The sequence below is a fragment of the Tachysurus vachellii genome, chromosome 4 (assembly GCF_030014155.1).
Source record: "Tachysurus vachellii isolate PV-2020 chromosome 4, HZAU_Pvac_v1, whole genome shotgun sequence".
Lineage (NCBI taxonomy): Eukaryota > Metazoa > Chordata > Actinopteri > Siluriformes > Bagridae > Tachysurus > Tachysurus vachellii.
In genome coordinates, this window is record NC_083463.1 from 20,261,802 (window position 1) to 20,285,194 (window position 23,393).

At 39.0% G+C, this 23,393-nt stretch overlaps 3 protein-coding genes across 9 annotated transcripts in view; all 3 read right to left on the bottom strand.

The window, feature by feature from the left end:
* LOC132844624 (synaptotagmin-2) overlaps positions 1-3,915 on the bottom strand; it is a 49,871-nt gene extending 45,956 nt beyond the window's left edge. The window contains exon 1 of the mRNA XM_060868267.1: positions 3,617-3,915. The gene's annotated coding sequence lies outside the window, so the exon portion shown is untranslated. The remainder of the gene's footprint in view (positions 1-3,616) is intronic.
* A 4,753-nt stretch (positions 3,916-8,668) lies between these two features.
* Positions 8,669-19,503, bottom strand: mybphb (myosin binding protein Hb). Of its 2 annotated transcripts, XM_060867126.1 has the most exons (14): positions 19,233-19,503; positions 17,615-17,674; positions 17,064-17,126; positions 16,650-16,784; positions 15,786-15,953; positions 13,362-13,450; positions 13,046-13,241; positions 12,492-12,631; positions 12,064-12,223; positions 11,715-11,851; positions 10,998-11,184; positions 9,884-9,916; positions 9,100-9,139; positions 8,669-9,002 (listed from the first exon to the last, which is right to left on the bottom strand). In XM_060867126.1, the coding sequence occupies exons 1-12, from the start codon at positions 19,459-19,461 to the stop codon at positions 9,885-9,887; spliced, it is 1,596 nt and encodes a 531-aa protein (XP_060723109.1). In that variant the 5' UTR covers positions 19,462-19,503; the 3' UTR covers positions 8,669-9,002; positions 9,100-9,139; position 9,884. The 2 variants fall into 2 exon arrangements, with proteins under 2 accessions (XP_060723109.1, XP_060723110.1); XM_060867127.1 differs by lacking the exons at positions 17,064-17,126; positions 17,615-17,674.
* A 355-nt stretch (positions 19,504-19,858) lies between these two features.
* nav1b (neuron navigator 1b) overlaps positions 19,859-23,393 on the bottom strand; it is a 69,469-nt gene continuing 65,934 nt past the window's right edge. For all 6 annotated transcript variants that reach the window (XM_060868269.1, XM_060868270.1, XM_060868271.1 and 3 more), the window contains one exon: positions 19,859-23,222. In XM_060868269.1, the coding sequence (XP_060724252.1) occupies positions 23,136-23,222 (87 nt within the window). In that variant the 3' untranslated portion in view covers positions 19,859-23,135. The remainder of the gene's footprint in view (positions 23,223-23,393) is intronic.

A 23,393-nucleotide genomic window follows, 5' to 3' on the forward strand; every position in this document is an offset into this window, starting at 1 on the left:
TCTAATTTTCTTTACTTTTTCTTTACACCTGTTTCATGTCTATGGTTGCAGCAATATATTCCATGGCTTAAGTTTACGGTACTAGTTTAGCATGCTGGCTATTTTTCTAGCATTAAAGGCAACCAGAATAAAAAAAATGTTTTCAGGCTGCAACTGGACCCATCTCGTTGAGTCTGCTAGTTTAGCTCATTTTTGTCAGCATTGATTAATTTCCCCTTCCGTCCTTGTTTATAATCATGACACGGCAGCATTAGTATTTTTCTTCCCTCCATGCCTGTCTCATTCACGCACACACACACACACACACACACACACACACACACACACACACACACACACTAATGTGGTATAATTCTATAATTCAAAACCAGTCATTTAAATGTATGATTCCACTGAGGAATCTGGCAGCAGTGCAAGGAGATTCTGCCAGTGTGTGTGTGTGTGTGCGTGTGTGTGTGTGTGTGCTACTCGGTGGGTACACATTGCACCAGTGACCATGTGTAACAGAGTGTCTGTGCCAGACTGAGCTGCTGTAGGCCACACTCATCAATGGATTCAGGAGTGCACACACACATACACACGCACACCAATTTTATGTTGGTCAGCAGAAAATTCCTCCAGCCTACAGGCAATGAACTGTCAGTACATCATGTTCCACAGTCCTGTCTTCTTTCCAGCTTTCACATCACTGACATCTAGAAGCAAGGTGTCATCAAGGTAATCGAGACTGAAAGTTTCCAAGCAGCCCTTAGCCTCTGCAGTAAACATCATAAAAGTCCAACTGGATTTAAAGCCAGTGCTGTTTTAGTGCTCTTATTAGAGATGTGTATACTCTGGCATGGTGCTTAAGATTTTGTGTGCTTTATCTTCACAACTCTACTGAGGGTAGGACGCTGCGAAATGAGCTGAGGTGCTGATTAACAAGACAGAAGATGTGGACGAGCCTTTAATAAAGCCTTTAAGAAAAGACATAAGTGAAACATCCTCCACAGGCTGCCAACAGACAGTGACAGCAGGCACAGTGAAACATGGCAAAATAATGGGAGAAAGGAAAAATTAGGTAGTAATACGGAGAATCACTTTAATATAAGACTTCATGAGCCTGTCAAACACTGATCTTTCACATACAATGGGCTTGTCAGTTATCACAGTCATGGCATTTTATTATCCCAATGTTTACCCAAACAAGCACAAAAGGCTATATAATTCAAGACCTGTTTATATTGTATTTTATTGACTTACTGGTGTGAACCTCAGCTGCTTCTCTCTAGATTTCTTCTTGATTCAGTGTAATGCTAGCAAATCAGGAAAGGAATGGAGCGGCTAGTAACTAGTCCGGCTAGTAACTATTCCTTTTATTCTTCTGTTTCGAGATATAAATTTAGCAGAGTCATTAATTATGTTATTAACCAAAAAAAGGCAATTAATATAAAGCAGGGAATGTGAAAAAATATAGCATGGCTTGGGCAGTAGCTCAGGAGGTTGATATTAACACACTCGTTCTACTACAGTATTGTTTCTATAGTAACGACTCACGTGACACATACAGTTACTCATAACACATAAAATAAAACCAATTAAGGAGTTGTTTATTTAACGTTTATGTTTACAGATAAAGCTGTAATGGATTTTCAGATTCCTAGCTAAAAAAATAAACATATTGATTGATTGTTTACAGCTGCTAAGCAGGACCTGACTTTTATTGTGGATGTTCCACAACAATAAACATTCATTATAATCAGGTGGAACGTAGGATCTTGTTCAAAGAAGACGATGGCCTTATAAAGTACAGAAGAGACTTGCAATGTTCACAATTGACCCAAGAAGGTCAAGCGATGTTTTTCACTTGTATTTCCTCATTTGTACGTCGCTTTGCCACACAGACAGTAACCTGAGCTCAGAAATAATCTAGGGAACCTGGTTTTGTGAGGTGACAATGCTATCCACTGCACCACCCTGATGTTACCTTTTATTTATTTGTTTGTTTGTTTTATAATTGTATATATTTCATCTGTATTCATTATTAATGATCCTGATACACAGTGTGAAACTGCAGCATTATTACTACAGGGAAACCCGATGCAATTTCATGAGCCATCAACTAGATGTTCAATTTAAAGACATACTGTGGATGAGTTGTTTCCCCTCAGTGCCCTGCAAAAGCACACACACATAATACCATCTGGCCAGTGCTATTCAGCTATTCAGTAGGAGAGTGGTGTGTGTGTGTGTGTGTGTGTGGGTGGGTGGGTGTGTGTGTGTGTGTGAGAGAGAGAGAGAGAGAGAGAGAGAGAGACATGTGAGTGTGTGAGGGTCTCTGCTTTATATCTCAGCAAGTACCTTCATTATGTCTAACCGGCAAGGACAGAACCTCACACCCTTCTAAACCCCTAAGTCTGATACCACACTGGCTGTTCTCCCTGATGCCCTGCAATCGAAGAGATTACCTCCTGAATTGCTTTCCTTTTTCATCACACCACTGCAGATCCCATTGTTCTGGGAGGGAATTTCTACATGTGGCAGCACCAGAGATTTATTGAATCTGATGCACAATGCTGGTGAATGCTTATCGTTCACCTCAGACCAGTCTGCTTGAAACACCCTTCAAATAAGAACTGAATAAACAACACCAACAACACACAGAAACACCAACACCAGAGATCACATTAACACAAGCACAAGATCTAAAAATAATAAAAATTAAATTATCAAAAATCCGGAAATAGAAAATATTCAGTTCTTTCACCTCATATTTTCTCAATGAGAAGCAGCGCTCAAGATTTATGGGAGTGAAGCTCATCAATGTGAGTGGTGCTCAGAAGAGCTGTCTCAGCAAAAAGCGGCTGACCTAGCTTTATTGGTAGATAGATAGATAGATAGATAGATAGATAGATAGATAGATAGATAGATAGATAGATAGATAGATAGATAGATCAACCTCAAAACAGTATTTTTATGTATGTGACTTTATTCTTATCCCTATTAATACTTCTGCTACATCCTGTAGCTACTTCAGAATATTTCACGAGGCAAGTTTACATTTTAGAGACATCCTAGTTTCAGGTGTATGATAGGAACATGACTAATACACTGTCCTGACCGTCCTGTGTGTCACTGCGGCTGTAGTGCAGCGTGTCCTGGGAGGGAGGATGTTAACCTCAGATCAGGTCTAACTCTTGGGTTGGTTCCTGTAGTTACTGAGCAGTTTCCACCTTGTCCGACCCTTATTTTGCATTCTTCACACATCGGGTGTTCTTATGTAATCAGACACTGCAGAGCGCAGACTTTGCCTGGGCGGGGACATAAAGTTGGGACTGTAGAGAAGCCTCTCTCTCTCTCTCTCTCTCCTCTCCTCTCCTCTCCACCCCCCCATCCCCCTCACGCACCCCCCCCCCCCCATCCCCATCCCCATCCATGCACCACTTAAGTCCTCTACACAGCATTTTCATTGTCTATAACCAACTTCAAAAGAAAAAAAAAATAGGAAAAAAACATAGAATATTGCATAGCATCACTTGGGGAAAAATAATAATAATAATAATAATAATAAAAAGCATCACGTGAAGGAAAAATAATAATAATAAATCCCTAGTGCAAGGAGAAGAGTGATGCTTACCTTGGGCTTAGTGTACTGCGACAGGAGATGCAGGAGATGCAGGAGAAAGGGAGGGGACAGAAAACTTCACCAAATGCGGCAGGACACTCTGAGATGCTCTGAAAATTCACAGCACTTTGGTTTTATCCTCTTTATAAAAAAAAGAATAAAGAAATAATAGCTTCTCTTTTTTTTGTAGTGTTGCAGTGTTTTTTTCTTCTTCTTCTTTTAAGGTCCCCCACGTTCACACACATTCACACTCCGGGAAACAGTGGTCTCGGTGTTGGGACCGGCGGATGCGCAGACACACACATTTTCATTCTCACACACACCGCAATCGTTTCTCAGCATCGCAGCCTCCGGCGTTTCGCTGCTGTATTTCCCGGCAGCGCGCTCTGATTGGCCAACGAAAACTATTCTTCTCTCTGATTGGACGAGGTTTTTTTTTTTTTTTTCGCCGCACGCGCTCCGAAGTGGCCCCACCCCTTTCCTCTCCTACAGTAGTTCATATGCCTACTACATTAGTCAGTATGTAGGTTCTGTCCCAAACCGCATGGTACCAGTATGTCAAAAAAAAACTGCGCCATTATAGAAGCGTACTGTTCATTAGGATGCTAGTTTGCGGTTTTATAGACGTATGGATGCAAAATATCAAATTCCAACTGGAAGTGAGCAGTGTGTGTGTGTGTGTGTGTGTAGGAGGAGGAGGAGGAGGAGGAAGAGGGGGAGGGCTGCTGGGAGACTGGCTGCAGATTCCTCTGCTCACTCAGCATCCCACTGTGTGTGTGTGTGTGTGTGTGTGTGTGTGTAAGAGAGGGAGGGAGTGAGGGAGGGAGATGGAGAAGAAAAAGAAGAAGAAGGTGTTTTTCAGTAGTTTTGCAGTACCACTAGCCTAGTCTGCTTGTGCTTTTTTGTTGAGAGCAGCATGTAGGTAATGTGCTGTGTGTAAATTATTCAACACTGTGGAGAACTCGCAAGAACAGCCCATAGACTTCATGGGTTTGCAGTCAGAAACTCCAGAATAACATCACCAATTGGCTTCATCAGCAACCTCATTACTCACTGTCAGCCTCTCGCTCACTACAGCGCAGCCACTGCACCATAATGCGCTTTCTGCTCGCTTTCATCAGCCTCGGTATACCCCAACGCCAAGAGTCTGTTCACAGCATGTGGGTACAGTATATGTATTTGCTTAAGGCAATATATAAAAAACTATCAGTAAGACTCACATTTGGTTTGTTTCTCTTAGTTCAACTATAAATCCAGATATTTTTTTTCTCAGCTCCTCGTCAGCTCCTTTCCTCTGGTTTGCTGTGTGGTGCCTCTGTTCTAATGAAATGTACTTGATCAGCATCTGAAATCAATCAGATAAAGGCAGGCCTTCCTGGACAAAGATATAAATGATTTGATGGTGTAGAAATTCCCTATGACGCATTAACTAGAACCTACACCTGATTGATAAATAGAAAATCTAATGTTTGCTGTTAATTCTGGATTATAAGAATGAACACAACTGTCATGTTCTTTTTCAAAAGGTTTTTATGGGGCTGACACACAACAGCCCTTTCAGTATTTGTGACTGATGGTACGATTTCTGTTGGGAAATCAATGCTCTAATAACATCTGGGATACGACTTGTGTCTCTGAATGCCAAATGGACAGGCAAACCCAAAAGTGAATCTATGATTAGATTTGTCAGAGTCTGAGGCGGATGCAAAACCTCTTAGTGAGTAACAGACATCTAAATGGTGTTGTTCTGCTGCATCTGGAGAAATCTTTGCCACTGCAGGATTTAGTTTTAGGCAGAAAAGTTATAATTTAAAGGAAAAATTCAAGCAAGACATAATTGAAAAAAAAAAAAAAAAAGCTTTCATGCACACTGAACAACTTGGACATCATTTTGGCAGTTATTTTTACTCCTGGGCTTATAAACAATAAACAGAACCCACACAAACACTGCCAGCTCAGCAAACAGTGGCTTGTTTCCGTGTCCTTTTTGTGCAGTAAATGGTAAAAGCATTTCCATAACTCCTGCTGAATCATGTTGCTTTCAGGTGTACATTACACAAAGCATCATTTGTTTGCTCAGCTGGCTTGACACAACAGCAATGAATGACATGCACCCAAAAACTGATCGGATCTATTTCATGCTTCCACAATGTTCTAACTGATGCAAACAATAACAAGACGTCAAGCAGCTAATGGAATGGCAATGAAAAAAACTGTTAGGGGATGTTTGTATTTCATTAGCTACTCCTCAGTGTTGCATGTTTAAAATCATATGTCATAGAATCATGGATAAAGTTAGACTTCCTTGGCCTTACCCTCTAATGCAAGCATTAACTCCTTCCTCCTAATACGCTTGTTTCTTATTTTAGATGGCATGATAATTATATAATAATAATATTTATTTAATTATATAAATCAGTCATCGCTGAAATTCTAAATCTAGCTTTATTTTGTAACAGGAAGTCGGGTACGGGTAGATCATTATTCTGATACAATATATACACAAATTGGTGACAAATATGTGAACATCTGATATGTGGACACTTTGCGCCCCATATGTAGATCTTCCTCAAGCTTTTGCCACAAAATTTGAAGCATACATTTGTAAAGGATGTCTTAGTTCCAACACTGGAACTAAAGGACCCCGAGTTGTTTCAGCATGACAAGGCACATGTGCACAAAGCTCCAGTGTCCCGCAGTGAGCCCTAAACAACCAGCTGTGTGCCAGGTCTCCTTGTTTAACATCGGTCTCTAACCTGACCTAATGCTTTTGAGGTTAAATGAGCACAAATCCCACAGCAACGTTCCAAACTCTAGTGGAAAATCTTCCCATAAGAGTGAAGTACATTATGAGAGAAAAGAGGCGATAAATCTGGAATAAGATGTTCAATGCACATATGGGTGTGATGGTCAGATGTCCATACATCTCATGGCCATATTACGTAGCAGGTCCGGTTTTTAATTGTATTTTTATTTGGTTTTGTTTATAAACAGTCTCTTGAATTTGTCTGATTACTTGTTATTCTAATTGCACACAGCAGAGGGCGCTGTAGTTTCAGTCAGAATGAGCAGAGGACCCAGTTTCCTCTAAACGTAGCCTTTTCTGTGAATGATCCTGTCACAAACATTAAATCACGTCGTATTAAATCTAAACAGGACTTCATTTGCAAATTTAATATTGTGCTTAAATTGCCAGCGGACTTTTTTTTCATCTGCATTTTTATTTAGATGTGAGCTTGCTTAGAACATACAATGGTACTTACACAATAGTGTGTGTTTTAGACTCTCACATTTAGGTGTCCTGCTGAATTGTACAACAAGAAAAAGCGATGTAATTCTCTTGGAATACGACCACGAATAAAACCCTAAAGGAGATACACCTCTATATGTGACTAGAATGGGAAAAAGATAGTAAAGAAACCAACGACTTGGTGCAAGAAGTCTGATGTGCTGGTGAAATAGCAGCGCCACCTGCTGAACACAGCCTGCAGCACAGACTGTACACAATAAGGTTTAGCTGCAGGATGTAGCATTAGCATGGTAACTTTACATCCATAACAAAAAGGCTGTTACTATTAGTGTTAAAGGAAAATTGAGAATTTTACTGAAATAAAAGAGTGAAATATCAGCGCAAGTACAGTAAACCTTTCGAAAGTCAAGCAGGAGAAGCTAAGCTAATCTGACAGATACTCAAGCTAACCTGCAGAGTTTAACCTAAATTTTGTTTGACTTTTCGTTTCTCCTCATCTAATTCTGATTACCTTCTTGCTGTTTAAACAAATTCAAACATTAATCTTCCTTCATGAGTGTTTTTTACATAAGCTATAAATGTAGCTAGCTAACATTAGCAAAATGATGCTATCTTTCTCCGCTCCACAATTTTATCTTTTATCTAAAAAAATTTAGTAATTCATGCAAATGAAGTTCGATTGCTCAAATCGATCCTCCAAAATTGTTGTATTTTATTCAGCTTGGAGTCTTTCATGGCTGAGGGACACATTTTTAAAGATTAATCTCAGATTAGAAAAGATGGGGTAAAAAATATTTTCATTGTAAGTGAGTGAAGGTGATAATGCTGTTGTTTCTGTAGTCCGTAATAAGCTGAGAATCATGTTACTGTGCTTCTGTCTGGTTTTTGTAAAAAAAATATTGATATACTATTTTACTACAGACTTCAGTTATCATTTAAAATGTATTTACTGATTTTTACTTATCATTTTTATATAGTTACCTTTGGCACAAATTGTGAAAACATTTTAAAAAGTAAGTCTTTATGCTTGTTAACACTTAAAACATATGTAAGTAATATGACATCCTGTTATGCACAAGTGGGGAAAATTGTGAGTCCTGTACATGACAAACATCTTGTAACACTATGCATGACACTCTAGGAAGTTGTGATAATGGACGTCATGCATGGTGTCCTCTGCGTAGCGTTAAGTACAAGTGAAAGTTGTATGAATGGCATGTGTGCAGTGTTGCCAAGATACTCTATTTATTTATGTTCATGGCTTTGCTCGGTCCAAGGTTGTCTGTGTGTGAAACCTGAAATGACCCAACTGTTTAAGCTTCACCTATGTTTTTTATAAAGGCTTCTGTGCCTCTTGGGAGGAACATCTGGCACAAATGTGATATATGTCCTGTTTTATTGCTCTTTTGTTCTGCTTCATATTGAGTGATCTAAGCAAGAAGAATCAAACATTCTGTAGATTTCACAGATTTATTACATGACGCTAATCTATCTATTATAATATTAAACATTAGGCAAATATGTATAATGTAATATTTCTGAACTCCTTAAAGGATTTCTTATAATAACTACACTTTTCCAGGTTCATAATCATTTCTGATATATTTAAATTTAAATTGTTATTAATTTAGTGAGCTTTAAACCAGAAATCTAGCTTCCTATAAAACACATATAATTTGTGACAGGCATCAGTTCAAAACACCTTGTAACTTAATAACAACTGATTTAGTTAACTATGATATGCCAATGGGATGCCACAGATGTTCCCCTTCTTATATTAACAAGTAACGTAGACAACAAACAATGACAACAAATTGAAGGCATAAGTTTATTTTGAAACGAAACACTTTCCCGTTTTACTGCAGATAATCCCTTTAAGAGGCCAAAATTTGATCAGTCTTAAACATAAGGACAGTGTCGGGTATCAGAAGATACATACATAAATAGAAACAAATAAACAGTTGTCTCAGCCACAGGTCATCGATGTTTTGCCTATATAATAGATGTGCTCTGTTTGTGAGTTGAAGTGTCACATACGACAAAAAACAATAAATGTCCCGGGTTATTTCATTCATATGTACAGTTCATGTGTTTTTTTTTGTTTTTTTTTTGCTTTTCTCTGCATCAGCACCCGGTGTCTTGAGAATCCTAAAAAGAGAAGCAAAAACCTCAGTAAATCACATTTAACAACAAATCAACATATTTCAGGCGTAATATTAGATTGATCTCAAACGGGTTGCCTTACCTTTTGAGCAAACTGTGTTCCTGCTGCTCCTAATTTGGGACTGGAACAAATGTAGGCAGAAATGAAAAACAAACAGGTGTAAATGGCCTCTAGCTATAATTATGCCAGCTGAAGCAACATAAATTCTTGTTGTTTTTTTAACCTTCCTTTGTTTGTGCTAAACTGCTATAAATGAAACACTGCCATAAATTACTTAAGAAAAACTTTTAAAAACAGATTTCTATACACTTGCATTATTACAACACAGTATTCATAAATAGTATACATAAATAATTGTGATTCCTGACTCACAGAGAATTATAGTTTTCATGCAGTAAATGTAGGCAGAGGAGTTTATTGGTGTAAAGCGAGTGACGGTCGGCTCCCGGGGGCCTAATGGGGAGCAGGGTGCTGAGTCCAGGAAATATGATTTCCTTTCTCGTTCTACACATATGGAGCCATTCCAGATTTAATTTACATAGCAGTACAAGTCAGAACCTTGCAGCGGCAGAGACTGCACCATCCAAATTTAGCACCCACCGTATAAGGTCAGCTCATGGGGGATGGGGTCAAGGGAGAGACAGTTGTCAAGACCCAAATAGATGTAAAGTACTCAGGACTCTAAATTGCCTATCTGGAACACCTCAGCCAATTATGGCCAAACAGATATTAGTCCCTGATGGGTGAATCTTGAAATACCAATAAATATCCAATCATATATGTGTGATATTATGTCTAAGTAAAGGAACAACCACTGATCCGATTCACAGTACAGACACTGATCAACATGAACATGGCTCTTTACCTTATTTCTTATCAGCATCATGAATTACTGCTTCTGTAGGGGCAGAAAAAGGTGCAAGTGAGTACAAGTGGGTGTTCTGTTCTAAGTGCTTTGTGCCTGAAGCAAAGTGAGGTTACTGTAACCACCTGCAGTGATTTATTTTCCTTAGCAACATGTCTTCTTTCAAACCACAGCAATGTTTCTGATGTATTAACAAACACCATGCTGTGTTTTTTAACTAGTTAGGGTCAAATGTTGTGGAACATCCACGGTTCATGTTGTAGCAACAATCTATTAGTAACAATTCTTCCATCACCAGCCTCTTTCTTTCCACTCTCAGTTAAAAATGAAAATTGTAGCTTGTCATGTTACCAAGAAAGCGGAACGTGCAAAGCAGAGCTCTGTCCTGAAGACTTTCCCGTGGCAGAAAACTTTGACAGCTACTAAGCACAGATAGTCAGGATTGCTTCCATCAATGTTGAAATAAATATTTCACCATATTCATAGTTATTCATTTGTTAAATAACAACAAGGTTTTTAATCAGTTAGTCTCTTTTAAATCTGTAACCTATTTAATAGAAACCTGTGATTTGAATTACATCCAGTAATACTGCCTCAGATGTATCAGATTAAAGCACAGGTGTCCAATCTTATCCACAAAGGGCCGGTATGGTGCAGGTTTTCATTCCAACCAAGCAGAAGCCACACCAGAGTCTACTAAAAGCCAAGAACAACTGATTAAACGGGTGGAATCAGGTATGGATTCTGCTTGGTTGGAATGAAAACCTGCACCCACACCGGCCCTTTGTGGATAAGATTGGACACCGCTGGATTAAAGGATTCAACAGCATAATGATATTAAACAAGCATAATATATTTTTAACCTGATTATTTCAAATATTATCTGATATTCTGGTATTACCAGTATATTATATATTATAATGGAGATCACCAAATCTGACTAATTCTGCATTTGTTGAATGTAATATATAACCATTAAAATAAATGCTGGTCCCTTTTTTTGCCAGCTGGAGACCTTCATTAACCAAAGACAATACACTAAAACTTTCTGTAAAAGCAAGCTGTGTGCTGTTTATTAATACCTGTTACACATATTATAAATTGTTTGACTTACGTTTGACCTCCAGCTTGCAGGAGACAAGAGCTTCACCATGTTCATTGATGGCCTTGCACACGTACACACCGCCATCAAAGTTACTGGGCTTGCGGATCTCCAGAGAGCAGATTCCCTGGTTGTTTATCTGCCTGTACTTGGGGTCATCACCGATTATCATCTGGTTCTTCATCCACTGAATCTTGGGCTGCAGAGAAAGAAAATGGAGATGAAAAGAAAGCCAAGTGATTTGGTTCATACCCCTTTAGAGACAAGTTTCAAGTAAATGCTAGGATTCTGAACTGTATAATTATTTGCTAATAGCTTGTTGATGGATGAATTAGAACCATAATTCCAAAACCCCTGCAAGTATTCTATCCTGCTATACTCACTTGTAAGAGGCCTGGGGTGTTGAATAACATGACTGCTGGGGCCTCTCTTGGCTACAAGCAACAATGCCACTCATCTAGTTCTCACTAGTGTGAATTTATTCAATTTAATTTCTATCCCAAGAGCTTTTTGCTATTGAATATGATGAGCTGGCTGCCATCTTTCAGTGAACAGTATTTCAAATTATACTTTTATTACAACACAATGGTGGGTTACTGCTGCCTGGTGTACTGTGTACTACATTATATTAATACACCTATCTATAATTGCATAGTTTGTGACCATTTCATTTACGTCTAATCATTAGCAGTCAAGGACAAGCAGTAAAGATGAAGTAAAACAACATGCCTTAGGAAATCCTCTGACGGAGCACAGCAGCTTGGTGGAGTAGCCCACAGTGGCGCAGCGGTCTGGCATGGGCGTGGTGAACTTGGGGGCCTCGCTTATGTCACGTTCCTTGTAGTCTGGTGGTTTATATTCAATACCTGATCACAAAATAAAAATTGATTAATAAAGAAGATTAATCTTCCACTGGACATTCTAAACAACCTTTACTGAGTTATAACTTCCCAGACAGTTTAATGATACTTAGACGACACGTTCGATGATGTCAAACAATTGTGTTAATATACAAGGTACGTGGAACGTAAGTACCCCTGACCACAAATAATACATATAAAGAAACATTTAGTTGTACTTGTCTTCTGGATGGTGGCAGTGGTCTTTGTAACAGTGGCATCATTGCTGATTCCACACTTGTTCTCGGTGAAGACCCTGAAAGCATAAGTATTTCCCATGATCAGGTCTGAGACAGTTGCATTCAGCCTGTGATAATGCTCCAGCACTGTGAACCAGTCCTGTAAAGAGAAAACGTACAAATTATTCATAAGCATTATATGGGGTCAGTAATGCATTTCAATAAGCAGTAAAGAACTGATATGTATTTCATTGTAATAATATAGTTAATAACTCAGCCGATTAGATAAGAAGAAACTAAATGTCAGCTCGGCCAAAGTTGTTGCCCTATCCAAACAATTTCTACACATAACAGAAAAAAGCAACTATTGCCCATCTACAAAGCTGGAAATCTTGATTACAGTGGCCAAAACAAGAAGAAGCTCTTACCCCAGTCTTTTTGTCAGCCTTCTGCACTGTGTATCCAGTGATGGTTGTGTTTCCGTTGTCCTTTGGCTCAGTCCATTCCAAAGCAACATTGAACCCCCAGGAATCCACAATCTTTACGCTAGCTGGTGGACCTGGCAGTTCTGTGGGTCAGCACAAACAGTATCATGTTGAAAATGACAGATTTCCATACAACACCTTAGCATTAACCAAATGCTAACATGCTACCTAAAGATACCACGAGGCATCAAACATTTACATCATTTTATTAAACTTAAAACATTTACAAATTAAAGGAATGGATTAGGGTTAACCTTAGGTATAAGGTTTGGACTTGTTTCTTCCAACTTAATGTGTAAGATGTCCCCCCTGTTAAAACGTTCCATACCAAATTCCTCCCACAATTTATTACTGAAATTAAGGTGGAAAAAACAACGACAATGTAATCGAGCCATAAGTAGCTCTTAGTGAACGAATCTCAAAGGAAGAAAAATGGCATGACGCTTGCTGGTGTTAAATCTTTGATCGTGAGCTTAAGCCACAATCTCACGGCTCACCAATAATCTGCAGAGTCAGCTGGGATTTGTCTTCAAAGCTTTCCACTTTAACACACATCTCATAGACACCGGAGTCAGCTCGCTCTGCTGCACGGATGAAGAAGATGCTGTCCCTGTCACTGTTGCGGATGTTCACTCTCTTGGTGTCAATGGGCTGTCCGTCCTTTGTCCAGGTGACAACAGGCTGGGGTTTGCCCTGTAAAGAAGAGAAAAAAATGACCCTGAACTTCATTCAAGTAGTACAAACTACAAAGATCTTATTGTTTCTGATCTTGCTATTATACGAAACAGTGCTGGAGATTTAAGGCTCACATACAGTGAAGGGGATGACAAGGTTGACTTTCTCTCCAACTTTCATCACATAACGCTGCCTGAGGAAACGTGGCAGCCGAATCTTGGGGCGATCTATAGGGGAACCAAAATTACATATAGCTTGCTAAATATATTCATTCATCTTCAGTTACACTTTAGAGGTGCAATGCATATGGAGCCTATCCCTGGAGTACTGGGTGTGAGGTGGGACTGATACACCCTGCATGGGAACCCAGTCTATCACAGGCCCCTGACACACACATTCACACACACACACACAAGTGTGGTGGAAAGTAGAGAACCACGAGGAAACCCAGATGAACATGGAGAGAACATGCAAAACACCAACTCTAGCTCAACACCATGAAGCTACAAGTTAATCATATATTCTGTTCATTCATTTTAATTTGTGCTATTTATGTATTTGTTATCCATTTGTTATTAACTCATTAATTTTAAATGTGATGTGCAAGTCACACTAATATTTATGCAGTTTTTAAACAAAGTTCAGTGCTGAAATTAGACCGCTAAACTTTTCAAGCAACACATGTTAACTGGATTCGATCCAACTGAACCATGTCCCTGAATTAACTTACAGTGATTTGGGTGCAAAGAAAAGTCACTGAGTCACTGAAATCAGATTAAACCTCCTATTAGGATGAAGTCAAGTTCAGTTCTGTACAACACTAATCGTTAACTTATGTTAAAGCTGTAGTGCCAATCTACTTTGGGCCATTGGACATGCTGACCACAGACCTGTTCATCTCATCAACGCTGTAAATAGGCCAGTCTGACACATCCTACCCTCTTTTGATGTATGATGCAGAGCTTGAGTTACGTTGTGTAACCAAAACTCTGAGCTCCAGGAGCAAATGTAGGGGGTTTCAGTTATGATTTCACCAAATCATTTCACAGATCAAGGCAAACAGACTCCACTGATATTGTAGTTTTTTGGGGTTAGCATTGTGTAAAAGTCATCTCAGCAGGAGCACTCTTATGTTACCTTTGCACTTACAGTGTCAACAAGACCACACATGCAGCCATAAAGTCTTCGTGTAAACTGATATGCACTGCTGAGGCTGGCATATGTTGCCAAATTGCTGCTAGCGAGTGTTACTGTACATATACATTTGTAAATAAATAAACCAACTCTTTAAAAACCTTCATTAAACATCACTGACATTTGAGCTCCTGCATTGGTGTTTCTGTGGTCTGCCTTTCTGAAACCATGACCTGTTTCCAGACAAATATGGTGTCTCTGCCCTGCGATGCCCTCAGCTGTGACAGTGTGAAAACACATGGGAATGTCACCCACCCCCATGCATGAACTGTTCACATTTGTCACCATCGCTCTTGGGGTAAGTAGCTTGACACCGCTCCAGAATGCAGTCTGTTCAACCATGTAAAACCTTTCACATGTAATCCGTGTTAATGAAAAGAACTTCCCAGCAATTTTCCCATGATTTGTGACTGGGATTGTCATCATTATTACTGGAGCTAATTCATAAGATGCCTATTTCCATTGTGCCATCAATAATAGAAAGGAACCTGCCACTGTAGTCCCCCTCCATGTGCGTATTGCGCAGAAAAAGTACGTACATTGGAATCAAGTTACCTTCCAATATATCTCAACTTTCCATTCTGCATGTATGCTGTCTTTCTTTAGATGCATTTAATTGCATGGTTAAGTCAATCTTACACAACTGCATATAATTCTCCTGAGCAAGTGTTCTGAGCAAATGGTGGATAAACATCATGTACAACCAGGTTTTTTTTTGGCAACAAACTGGCTTCTGGTAGTATTCAAGCCACATACAGTAGTGTTATTCCCAACACATTCAGGTTTGTAAGACAACCACCTCAGTGAGCCTGAGCTAAGCATTTCAACAAGATCTACCTTTACGCCAAAGCGTTTCAAATCGTTTGCTGCCAGCTCTTCCTTTAACTGTAAAATCATTTCCAAAGACTGCTTTAACATAAATTTATGAACATAAGCCAACTATTCAAATATGAGGATCATTATTTAAAATGTATAAAATATCATGTTTGGGTATCTTTTAAAGCAAAAGAAATTATAATTTTATTTACGATTTGACATTAGTTATTGGCAACCTATTCTTTGTTATTGAAGTTTGGGTATTTATATTTAAAGAGAATCATCTAGAAACTGTAAAAACTCAATATTACACCTTTGATAATGGTGGGTTTTGATTAATAAAACAATATGCAACTTTGCTTTACATGTGTCGCTGGATTTAGGAACACTGCCTTACACAACCGGTGGTAAAAACTCCCTGCACACTTTTCCCAACGCTTTGGAGAACGTAAGGCAGGCAGACAAGCCCTCTTTTAGAATGTACGAGAACATAACCAGCACTTATTCAGTAGCAGAGAGGTACAAATGTTTGGCCTGGAAAACTGCACTTACCTACGACTTCTCTGACCAGGACGGCATCGGCTAAAGTGGCAGGAGGGCTGCGGCCACCAGAGTTCATAGCCACCACCCTGATGTTGAGACGGTCACCAGTGGTCTGGTTCTTAATGACATAACGGCAGGAAATGGTCAGCTGTTCGTTAACAGCTTTCCAATCACCAGCTAAAAAACACATGATTAGGAGTTCAATTCAGAGGATGTATACAGAAGAATAAAGCGTTTTTTTCAGACCCAGTGTAAAACAAGTTTGGAGAAGAACTTGTCAATTATGGCAGACAGACCTTAGATACAGACCTTAGATTTGATATAGATATAAAATCTATATTTTTTAAAAATAATATTTAACATTATTCCCAGAATGAATACTCTGCTTTGTCCTGCACGTCCTACCTGCACCATCATTAGCACCGATTTGAAAAATTTGCAAATGCAATTTATTTTATATTTACTATTTTTAATCTTCACTTAGCTTTAAATAATTGTTGCTACTGCTACAGGGATGCAGTCTGCAAGACATTCCCATTACAGTGCTACTGCTAGAAATGCCTCACCCCTTATAGGGCAATGAGATAGGTATGGGTATAAATCTACTCTTGACACTTTGGGGACAGGTGCAACTGAGAAGTCTGACCAACCAGTGAACCTGTATGTTAGTTTTCTCCTCACTGCACTACTACATTGGTGCTTCAAATGATCAGTAAAATCTTCTCTTTTATTTTTGAAAAATGCCAAGAATCCTATGCAATGCAAATGTAGTGTCACTTAAAGATTAGTGACATCGATCTTAAGAGATGATAACAGATTTTATATGTTTAGTTTGACCTGATATGTCTTATATGTCCAAATACAGAGACTTACTTCCTTCCTTGCAGCATTCCACAATGTATCCATCCAAGCCAGCGTTCCCAATGGTAGCAGGAGGTCTCCACTGGATAGTGACCGAAACATCATTGACATCCTCTACAATCAACTCCAAAGGCTCACTGGTGGGCTCTGGGAGAACAAGCAGAGTTCAAACTTATAAAGTTTGTTCATTTATTCATCTTTATAATCTGATCAAGATGACGTAATTGCTTTATCTTGATCACCTACCAGAGGAACAGAGGAAATTGACATAGTGATATACCAAGGATGGTGTGCCAATCTATCCACAGTCATCACCCCCCACACACCCACACACTCCCATTCACAATCCCCAGGAAAATCATACTAAAGGCCCACAGTAGAATCCACAGAATAATGAGGTGGAGAAGCAGAAAGCACATGATTTACCTGCTGGAGGGGGAGGTGTAGGAGCTTTGATCTCCTCTGCTGGTGGAGCTTCAGCAGCAGGGGCTGTTGTTAAATAAGCAAGGCTTTATTAAATGCAGCAGATAGCAAGCAGAACTTCCTTTAGAACGAGACTCTGCATGAGTACTTATATACTTATTAAACAATGTACGGTCCTAGACCAGCTCCCTAAATACATATGGCAGGAGATTTGGAGAATGACAACCATCAGATGCTTTATGATAAGGAATGGAGTAAAAATGTGTCTGTAGATTTCCATAACCTATAATATGTCCATAATACAGCACAATTTGATAATATCCTTATTGCAACACACCTAGCAATTACTTCACTGAATAACTGGTGTGAGAAAAGCACCAGTACTAGAAAAGAAAGCACCTGTACTAACTCTGAGGTAAATATGATCCCCATTGCAAGTATTTAGTACTGATTTGTTTTGCATCCTGGAAAATTTCATATAAAAGCCACATATCATTATCTTGTCTTCTTCCACAGAGTGAAAAGCACAGTGCTAATATACAGTAGCATGTTACCGTCAGCAGGAGCCTTCCCTTCAGCAGGTGCAGCATCTTCCTGGCCAGGGGCAGCATCAGCTGATTACAGACATTAAAGCGTTAGTAAAAAAGGACGAAGCACAGGAATGCGTTTATATGCTGGATTGGTGGACACAATGATGAAAGCCTATAAGACAGTGTTTCCCAATCCAGTCTTCATGGGCTGCTAATACAGCTGATTCACGTATTAGTTAACACTAAATATTTTGTACATCTGTGCTGGAGCTGCACTGGAGCAAAAAAGTTGGATTATCTGTCTATATGTACTATCTCCCAAAAACTGGAATGTGAAACACAAGCCTAGGCCAGTTGTTGTGAACTCCAGGCCTGGGGATAGAGATCCAACTCAACATCACCCGTCCCGTCATGAGTTGGATAAAGAGGGGTCAGTAGCTCCCCTGGACTGGAGTTGAAAACAGTTGGCCATGAAAAACAAATTGACAGAGAACATGATGTTCATATTATTACCAACAGCAGCAGCTTATTTCTAAATATTAGATGTTACTTTAAACTGTTCATCTGATAGAAAACATTAAAAGCTTGGCTTTGCTCGAGCTTACTTATGCAAGTACAATAATGTGAAATAAATATGCGATGACAACTCACAAATGACTCACAAAACAGGAAATTAAAAAGCTTTAAACAGGAATTTTTTTAAACAGCCATATGCTATTAGTCTGTGAAATGTAGCTTATTTTAATAGATAATATACACAAGAAAAAGCATCACATGAATCGAATCTGGTTAATGAAGTGAATACATTAAGGAGCCTACTAAACAGAATTTGTCAATTGTAATGTAATAGACTGTTTTAAGTGCAGAGATATATCATGCTTAAGTGGAAGGAGGGTATTTTTGGCACAGATAAACCAGATCTCATCAGGGTTTAGGTTTACACTTAGGCTTTACTGAAGTGTCTGAATCCCCAGGGCCAAATTAAGAGTTGGACTGCTGAATTAATACTAACACTAACTCGTCACACTTAACGATCGTCCAGATAAACATAAACATATGAATTATAAATAAATTCAACAAGTGCCATTAAAGTTGAATATTACAGTATAGTTATATACGTATGTACTTTTAACTGCATTCTAAATATGACTTGTGCCTTAAGCATAACAAAAGAAGAAATGCTGGTGACACGAAGAGACTCAGTTCAAGATTCCAGCCCAGTGAAGCTGAGACCTAAAAGCATTCCACTGTAAGCAGTCAGCTGTTTTCTGGAGCTCTAGATGCCCAATATGTCCAATGCAATGTCCATAATTCCTCACCAAGCTTCTTTAAAGCAGAGTAAAAATAGCAAAAAAAAAAAAAAAAAAAAAAAAGGGCAACTTGTGTGCAGAAAATGTATACTATTAGAGTGGACTTTACAAGTGGAAGTTACTTGTAGATGTTTAAAATGGATGTTTTCATGCCAGTTAACAATACATCTCTTGAATACATCATGATGTGAGTGAACTGGTTAGTGCTTTACAGCATGCTGAATGAGAACCGAGTGTAATAAATCAGTGTAATAAAAAGTTGCGTTGTTTAAAGCTCAGGGGAAAAGGAGGATGGAGTTGGACTATGTTGGTGTCATGGCCCTAAACTGTACCGTCTTTGGGAGCCTCGGCTGGAACTTGCTCAGCGGCTACAGGGGCCTCGGCGGCGGGCGGTGGGGCTTCAGCTGGCGGGGCTTCAGCTGGCGGGGCTTCAGCAGGTGGCGCTTCGGCAGGTGGAGCTTCAGCTGGAGGCGCCTCAGGTGCAGGTTCTGGCTTCGGTGGTGGCACCTCCTTCTTCACCACCTTGGCCCCTTTCTTAACGGGTGCTGGCTTGGCCGGCATGATCTTCCACAGGAAAAAGAACCCTCTTGTTTAATCGGCACCTTCGACTGCGTCTCGCAGAGGCGGGGCGACCTTATATATATATAGCGCGCGTGGCCACTCTAGACTCCGCCCACTGCCTGAGCTTTTTACGTCACGCCCTCAGCGAGCAACTGCACGTGCATCGGGTCTCAAGCGCCAGGAAAACAGCAATGATCCCTAAAACAGGGAAATATACTATGCAAGTAATGAACTCATGAACTGAGTATAAATAGGCCAACGTAGTGGTTCCTCAGTACAGTTGTTACTTCAAAAATATTTAAAGCATTTTTATTTATTAAAAAAAAAAAAAAAAAAGATGCATCATTAGTCTAGCATCCTGCTATACTGAGTAGATAAAACACAGCATAGCCAAATGTTAAAGAACATGGTGTGGTTTTTATTATGGCAGATGTGTAACGTTGGATGTGTGGTTATGCAGAGACCTCTGAAAGCATGCCAGTTCCCTACAGGTTTACAGGGCCACTCCAAACAAACAGCTTCTCCTTTACAAACCACATTTCTCTACTAGTTTTCTGATCCTAAATGATTGTTGTCGCAAATGACTTGGCTATTTACAATGTATACAATTATGACATTATGTACAAAAATGAAAATGATTCGATTTCAACAGTTATCTGGGGAAAATTCAAAACAAGAAGGCTATATCCTATTATAATGGCCAAACATAAGGTAGACCATTTCCAAATTCTTTTTCACACAAAGGTGACATGCGTTTACAACATTTAGAAACCCATTGCACATCTATTGCACATTGCAAGTTACATTAGATACCAAACCTTTGATAATAGACTATTTTAATTTTTGAATCAATAACAAGCATTGTATGGAATTTGTGGACTGTTCAACAACTTGACCTAGGACTATTATCATAGCCCACTGTAGTTGTACACTTCAATAAATCATTCAAGCAGATCTGTTGCATGAGTGAATAACTGTAGTATAACTTTGGCCAACAAGATTTTTTTTTTCTTTGCATCCGATTCAACTCTGTGATACAAATGTAATGCTCTCAGAATTGTCCAATAAAATGACCAATAATGATCGTCCCTCAAGCAGGTAGTATAGTTTATGTGGTAGTCTAGCTTCTGTGTTCTGCACTTGAGAACATTTGTAAGTGGGGCTGAGAGAGAGAACATATACCAAAAAAAAAGCACATCACTATCATCCTCCCTCATTACCACTCAAAGTCAACAGTAAGTTGTTGAATAGTCCTGTTAGGGAGACACAGCACAACACAACACAGCCATCACAGTTACAGGCACATGAACCAGAGACATGATGCAGGCAGAGCACAGTGGCATCTGTTACCAACATCCTATTTCATACAGGGGCAAACATGAGGCACAGATATTTTTGATGGCTGGGCAAAACTTGATTTCTCCTTATCTCTTATATCAAAGAAAGACAAAACACATAAAGAAAAGATTAAAATATTTGCCCCTTGGGTTAAGCCATATTTTCCCAGCAAACTTGCAATTTTATGGTAAATTACCAATAATACTGTTACATTATAAATGCTAATCTATCCTCATAACCTTTTAAAAGAAATATAGATTAGCAAATGGGACTTGAAGTCCTTCAATCTCTTTTTAGGAATGAAAGCCACTGCATGGCAAAAAAAGAAAAAAGAAGAAAAAAAAAAAACCTGTCAAGCTCTCATAAGTCTTGAGGGATGTAATTAAATGGAAATCTCCCACAGCAGGTTGGGATTAGCAGCGCAAATAAGCTTCAGAAATAGACAATCTTACTGTATGTGAATATAAGTAATACCTATCTAAAGGAGTTTGTGGCACTTTTTACTCATCTAGATAACAAACCCTATATGACCATTTTAACACCCCTTCTGTCAGGAACATATTTACATTGATGAACAATGACACAATACAGTGTTTAAGGCAAAAATAAAAATATCAATGCAGAAACCATTTGAAATGATGGAAATTTTACAACTGATCCACTCAAACCAGTTTTGCCTGTAAACATGCCTATTTTGATATGCTTTGTGTTTTCTGGTAAAGGTGAGGGAAATTACTGGTCCACCACTGCTTATTTTGTGCAATTGCACATCCGCTAGTTTATGCAGTACATTCCTAGTCAAGCTTATCGAAAGTTCATGCCTCAGCTGTTTACTACGTGGCCTAATGTCAGATCTTCTGATAAAGCAGCACACAACTTCACCTTTTAATTTCATTACCAGAAAAATTCTGTTATAATATGCTTATGAGAAGTCTCAATGGAAACACCAGATGAAGAATAATGTGAAGACATGCCACAGCTGTTTGAAGTAGAAAGGAGCACAGACAGTGTCTGATAGTTACTTCATGAAGATGCCACTATTAGATATGAGATCGTAAGGCTATTGTTCTGAGATAAAGCACCTAGACTGTTAATATAAGACCACTGAATGGGAAAATAGCCATTTTCCTAGAGATGGGAGATGTCTGATAGCACCAAATAAATCAAAACAGAATCGTATGCATTCCTAGAGTTCTCTTTTAGCAGTTCTTAATGCGCATCTGTAGGGGCAGTTTCTCTCCTACTCTAAAACACATGGCTGGTACTGAGCAGGTCTGAACACTTAAATATTTGGTTTTTGCATTTTGAGATATTTGCACCATATGCTACAAGAGAGCCTTTAACTGAGAGTACGACGATACTAAATAATCATACCTAAATGCCTGAGATTACCCACCCCCTGAGCTGAGATTAATTTCGAAGCCGAATAAAATCTAACTACAGTACTGTTACATAAAAAGAATACAGAAACGTTATGTTGTTAAGAGAGCTTACAGAAATAGCATCTGGCTATTGCAATCTGTTTGAAAGCTCTCTATGCTCTTTTCTATGTATGGCTGAGGTGCTGTCACTGACTTCCCAAACACTGCCAGTAGTATGGCAATGTAGGCTTTGAGATGAATGCTGCCCCCTACAGGGGACAGAATGGCACACTTTTCGTGCCTTTTAATGCAAAAAAGGTAAGAAATCCTAGGTGTTTAAGTTTCAAAGCAATCACAGGCTTTAGCATGCAGTTTAAATTTTGTGTTGAAAATCACCGAAATGTAGGGCCAGGCATATGTGCTTGGTCAGCAGCAATGCTGCTGCACACTCATCACTGCATGAAGAGATGGTGCTCAATTAGATGCACTGTTTTCCTCCATTCAGAAGCTGTGAGGCGAATGCGTTTGTGCATGCTAGCGATTAGCAGTTAACACCTGCTTCCTTGAGTTGGACAGTGGGCAGCAGTGGAACAGTAAATGCTCATGAAAATAAAAAACATACTGATTATGCAGAATGTAAAATGTATAGTGTACATGGTCTCTAGGTACGAGCATTATATATTTCTGTTTGTAACAAAAGTACCTATTTGATTGTGACTAAAAGTATCTATTGGCTTTAATGACACATTTTATAACAGATATTCTTGCAATGTACATACATTATATAAACAGGAAAGCAAACAAGGTGAGCCAACCAAGAAAACTGACTTATGTTCTCTGTTAGAAGAATACAGACTTTTTTTTAGTAATTTATGACATGAAGATATATTTCAGGAGTTTGCATTAGAACATCTGAATTTCATCAGAACCAGTGAAGAGATGAAAGATCCGCGAAGGCTCAGTATATATTTGTGTTCATAGCGTGGGCAGTTTGGGATCTGCCTCTTTTTCTGGCGATTCAATATAATTGGCTGCCTCCTGCAGTTTTAGCAGCATTGCCATCTGCAATAACAAATATAAGACAGTAAGGAGAAAAGGATTAGAAAGACTATTAGACCTACAATTACAGCACTGCTGAGTTTATGTAAAGGAATTAGCTCAAATTCAATTAAAATGAAGTCATCGTAGTATTTTGAACAGCACCCTATCTTCACAATCACAATTGAAAACTGT